General features: G+C 37.3%; 1 protein-coding gene across 1 annotated transcript; it reads left to right on the top strand.

The window, feature by feature from the left end:
* Positions 1-793: 793 nt before the first annotated feature.
* LOC132279041 (cold-regulated protein 27-like) lies at positions 794-4004 on the top strand. Its single transcript, XM_059780965.1, has 5 exons — positions 794-1144; positions 2112-2312; positions 2452-2746; positions 3235-3347; positions 3440-4004. Exons 1-5 carry the CDS (start codon positions 809-811, stop codon positions 3530-3532), a joined length of 1038 nt encoding a protein of 345 aa, XP_059636948.1. The 5' UTR covers positions 794-808; the 3' UTR covers positions 3533-4004.
* The last annotated feature ends 1872 nt before the right edge of the window (positions 4005-5876 follow it).

Raw genomic sequence — 5876 nt, 5'->3', positions numbered from 1 at the left:
CAACGATATCGATAGCAATAAGGATAACGTGATTAAAAAGGCGGCTAATATGCCATGGGTAGAATGGCTAAAATGATGTAATGTAATGAATGTAGACTTGGTCAAATCTGCAAACAGACCTCGCTTTGAGATCCAGTACTATTAGCGGCATTTCATTCAATGTCTGACTGATTTGCTGCAACAAGTCAAACAAAAAGAAATGGGTTGGAAGGCTCCGCGAGTTCTACATTTGGGCACTTTTTTCTGCAATTGGCCACTTTTTCAGGTGAGTAATTGTTGTTGATCCTCTATAATTAAATCGGATGCACTTTCTTTCACGTTAGGCATTAGTGTCTATCCTCTAGAATTAAATCCAAGTGTTGTTTTCTGATGACAGTTGAATTATGCGATAAACCTCTACAATCTAACAACAGGAGTGTGAGAGATCAATCTACTCAAGAAAATGCGTTAATCGCGTGCCATCAGTCTCAAATCTATAAATACTTTTTTTTTTTGTTAATTATATTTTCATTTCTTAGACGAATGTAAACTTGACAACAAAACAAGTCTCAAATCTATAAACAGTTTTTTATCGTATTTTTCATTTCTTAGACCAATGAAAACTCGACAACAAAACATGACAATATATATACTAGAATTCAAGATCAAAGAATTTTATGAATAACTTATTACAAGATAAGCGTGGTAGGGTTTCAAAAAGATATTTTGAGATTAGCACAAAAGCTTTGAGATATTTTTTTTGGCGAAGAAAATATCTAGCCTATACATGAGGTCAACTTTAAGCCTGACGTGGCACAGTGATGGGACCATGACGCGTGTAAAAGCGGCGACAACTGGCACCCCTCTTCTGTCTCCCTCGTTCGACACTTCATCTTCTCTGCCTCTGCAGAAATATCATCAAAATTCGATCCCACCGTTCCAATCCAAATTCGGACCGCCAAACCAAAAACATTCACACACAAGCACACAATTCAGCTCGCTCTCTGTGAGATTAGGGTTTCTATCTTTCTTTGCTGAGCTTCAACCGTCGGATATGGAAAACGATTCTCCTCCTCCTCCTCCTCCTCCTCCGGCCACCTCACTCACGTCGGAGGTTATCGGCCGTAACGCTTCAACCGATTCTGAAGAGACTCAGAGTCTGCTGGTAATTCTTCATCGTCGTCATTTTTTCTCTACATATACACATATATATTTATATTTTGTTGATTTGTTTGTTTCTTTTTCTGCTGATGTACAATAACATATCTGGTATTTGTTGATGGTTGGTTTAGGGTTTATTGAAATTTGCAATTGCTTTGTTTGTAATAGTTGTACTTGTTATTGACGCTTGTGTGTAATATATATATATATATATATATTCTAATAAAATTCTCTTTGTTTGGTTCATGGGAAATAGATCTAAAAAGAAAATTAGATATTACTGAAAGTGGGTTCCTTCCTCAAGCTAATGATAATATCTCTATTCGTCTTCTTTTTTTCATAAACAAATGGGGCTTGGGGCTGTTTGATTTGGGGAATTACCCAGGGAAAAGAAAGGGGAGAGACAATAAGATAGTATTTCTACCATATAATTACTAGTGTGAAGCTGTTTTGGCTTTGAAAAAAGTATCAATCTACCAATTAATTTTTAACACCATTGTTGTAGGGCTTTTTTTTTTTTTTTTTTTTTTTTTTTTTTTCATCCTTAGGACTCCATCCTGAGCTGAGACCTTAGGATAGTATTCCTTTGCTGCATGTACAGAGAGGGAAATTGGATTCCAACCTACCTATCAAAAATTGGGACTTCTAGTGTGCAAAACCAATTCATTTTGTAAGATCCTCCTGGGGACTTTAGTCTGATTTATTCTAATTGTTTTCGCTATATGTAGTTGAATGCTCTATGTTGTTGATGCCTTTTATTCCTGGTGTTTTAATTTAACTTTCTGTCACCCTTAAGATACACAAGTGCTGTTTCGTTTGTGTCGGGTCCGTGGGATTGTTGACAAGAATACTAAAGTTTGCTTTCTATGTCTATTAGATGATTGCACCATCATGTTTCTTGTGTGATTTCAAAACTGGTTATTCTTCTTCCTCAATATTCTGTGGTTCTAATTACAAATACTCCATATCAGAACTCTCAGGCAGGAGAATCAAATAACACGGAATGGACAAATGAGAAGCACCGTTTGTACCTCAAGTCCATGGAAGCAACATTTGTTAACCAGTTATATAATAACATTAATCTACTTGGCCGGTACTCACAAAGGGAGCACTCATCAGATTATAAATTGTCAAGGCAAATGCGTGGCAACACCCGTGCGTCTTCTGGCCAGGTTTGAGAGCCAATCTCCTCTCTTTGATGAGCCTTTCCCAATATTTTTCATATCCGTACTGAATGTCTTTCAATTTTTGCTTCATCACCCTCTTTCCTTTTAATTTCTTTTTTATTTTTTATTTTTCATTTTACTTCAGCAATTCAAAGTTCTTCGAAGTGGCTGCTGGGAGAAGATCAATTTTGAAAGACAGGAACCTCGAGTGGAGAAAGCAGATGGTTCTCGTGTCCTTTTAGCAAATCCATGGATTCGACATTTCAGATCCGCAAGCAGGCACCAAGTTGTGACATCTTCTGCTCTTCAAGAAAAAGCCGCCTTTGAAGGTCGAGCAATCTGCGTAAAAGGGAAAATGGCATTGCCATCTCCCTCAGCTAATTCAGAGCAGTTTCATGCGCCTCATTTGTACGGTCATGATTCGGTTGGCAGCGATGCAGGTAATTCCTAGCTATATTTTAGCACATTTGGTTGAATATCTCATTTTTCTTACCTTGACTGCAGTGGTTTATTTTTGCCTTTGCTGGTTCATGCTTCATACATATATCCCTTATTGTATGTTTGAGTTAAACATTCATGGCAAAGATCTAACTGGTTTGGGTTGGTGTTGAACTGTGTGACTGTATGAGAGACATGGTGTGAATTGTATATAAGTCAAAAATCCAAATATAATGAGAACAAAAGGTGATTATCCAAAAAAAAGTAACTATTAATATCAGGAACTTTTGACAAAATTCTGAGTTCTGATTAAAAATCGCCTTGTGTCCTAGGCTGTATCAGTCCCCAAGTGCATTGTGATGTGCAGCAGCATTTCAGAAGGAAACTTCTCTATTTATTTGTGCAAAATGTTCAAATCCATATACGATAAGGCTAGCAAATCTGTTAATTAACTAGCTTTGGATAAATCTGATACGTTTGGTTTTTGCAGAGATGTCGGATCAAAACTTCGTTGGTGACAATATTGAGGGAGACAAGGCAAACTGTATGTGCAGTCAGAAGAGGCTGAAATCTGCGGTTGATCCTACATCAAGCAATGATCAAGTAATGTTGAATTATCTTATGAGCATCCTTCAAATACACTCGTGAGCATAATCTCTTTTTGGGTTATGTCTCACTTTCTCTTGCTCTTTCAGGTCGTTCCTTTCAGCAATTTTACCGCGATACAAGATGTTACCAAGAACCCTGCTTACTTGGAAAGTGAAAGGCACCATGGTAGTAATCTGTAATTGTAGAAAAGGGTAGCTAGCTTTTTTGTGATTGGAAATTAACGACGACTTCCTGAAACAGAAAGCTAGAAGCAGGTAAGCTAGTCTTACTAATAGTTACGATGGTTTAGTTTGTACTATTTATAAATGCTTGGATGAGAGAGCAATCATGATTTTGAGATCGGGGCATATACCAACAAAAATGATGTGGTTTAGTTCTACAAAGATCAGTTGATAATGATAGAAGAATGTGTGCATGCTGCTGCCTACTGCTGCTGTAAATGATATACCAGATGAGTAGAAGAGCTGATTGTTCCCCAATTAGAGAGGTTGCTCAGATATTCTCAGCGTGTCCTTCAATCAAGATTTTTATTGAAGTTTTTTCAAGTAGTTGGCAACTAATAACTATGTAAGGTTTAGTTGTACAGTCTGGTATTTACCCAGACTGTTTGATGCTGGAATTTCAGTTGACTAGCTAGGGTATTTGCGACAACTCTCTTATCTCTCAAGTATAATTGCACACAGTGGTACTTTACATCCTCCAAATTAGGAGATGTCGGGAAGGGTTCCGGAATGTGTGGGGTGTACGGCTCGAGAAAGTATTAAATATCCCGATGCAGTGGGAGCCCTTGGATGTGGTGGGGCCCACCACCACCCCACCACATTCATGTGCACGCGGCGGGTACCATATCCCAGGATATTTAATATTTTCTTGTTGGCCTCACATTTTGACATCACAGTGATGTCCATGGTGGGTCAAACTTTCTCAAATTAGACTCCCATGAGTCTGCCTTAATCATACCATTCAAGATCTACACCAGCCAGTGCAAGGGTGTATTTCTTCAATTTTAGGAAGGAAAATGATAGGGTCACCGAATAATTTTTTCGAATAAATTTCGAATCTGATGTATTTTTGTCCCTTTCATCTACTTAAAACAGTTTATAAAAAATAATTGTTTAACATGTGATAAGTATAGCCAATCAAGTCAAATTCGGTGTTAATTTGTGGATTCTTTTTCGGTCCTATTATTATTACTCTTTCAGGAATTCATCTTTTTATATGATTATTCTACTAATCACCACAATAAGATTGGCATCTAAAGCCTTAACGAATCTGCTGTGTGTTTACATTATCGAACTCAAGCTTGCATTCTCATGCATTTTATTATCTCAAGGAATGACCTCTTAATATTTATTTTTGTCCGCGGATGGTAATACACACAACACCATATATCATTTTGAGTTTCTTTGCACGTAGAGCTTCACTTGGACCCCAATAACGCATACACTATTTTTTAAAGGCCACTATTTTTTAAAGGCCATTGTCGTCCAATTTTAAATGACGCATTACATTCGATTAAGATGGAATAAAGCAAGTTTTGAGAGTGCAAAGCACAATTGTGTCACATTATTACCCGATTGATCTTGAGCCCGAATAGGTATTGGGTGCCCGGGGTGTGTCAGATGCACGGACCGCACGGTGTACGGGCTCATCCGGGCTGTACGTGTTCCGGTGCGCTCAATCCCTCCTCCATGAGCCCAATGGTATATAACATATATTTGTCCAAGCGCAGGTAAGGTGTTGACTCCCTCTGATGAGAAAAATGAACCGGCATAGTACTTTACGGGCCTTTTTGGGAGATCCAAACGGACTTTCAAGCCCAAAAAGTCATTCATAAAAAAAGAAATGAAAAGCATTTGGTGGAATGCATGTTATGGGCTTTTGCAAAAAGTGAAAGTGGTTAAAAGCCCATTGGGCTAAAGCAGGAGAGAGGCTTTCAAAAGTAGATATTTGGGAAGCCTAATCTCGTTTATGTTGTGTGTGTAGAATATATATATTTTTTCATTGACAAGAAACACATGCCCATTGACACACTCTTTTTGCCCGGGAACTTGAATCCTCACCATTCACTTTAGAAGTAGAGGAGTTACCATTAATCCACAATACCTTGGTAAGTGGTACAAATATCAGATTCACTATTTTGGATTGTAATATCCATATTAAACTTCTTCTTTTTTGATTTTATTACAAACAAATGGCCTATTTGATTCAGTTTTTTGAAAATATTTTTCAAAAACTCAGAGAAGAAAAAGGTGACAACAAAACAAGTTTCTGTACAACTCTCCAATTTTGAGGTCTTGATTCTCCCAAACGGAGTCCAATTCTCATTGAATTTTTTGCGTTTGTGATAATCTCAGACTCAGACAAATCGAGTTGATCTTAAATTTGTTTTGTGTTGAGTTACTCTCGTACATAAAAAAATTCTAAAAGTTGAATGTGAATTCTTAAATGATTATAAATAGATTCTTAGGCTCAGTTTGGTTAAGATGGAAATATTGAGAAAAGAAAGGAAATGGAAAATGA

This window comes from Cornus florida, unplaced genomic scaffold, assembly GCF_030987335.1.
Source record: "Cornus florida cultivar Cherokee Brave unplaced genomic scaffold, ASM3098733v1 CherokeeBrave_3.0.0_Hap2_Chr10, whole genome shotgun sequence".
Classification (NCBI taxonomy): domain Eukaryota; kingdom Viridiplantae; phylum Streptophyta; class Magnoliopsida; order Cornales; family Cornaceae; genus Cornus; species Cornus florida.
Note: the sequence above shows the minus strand (reverse complement) of the source record. Positions and strands in the feature narration are given on the sequence as shown.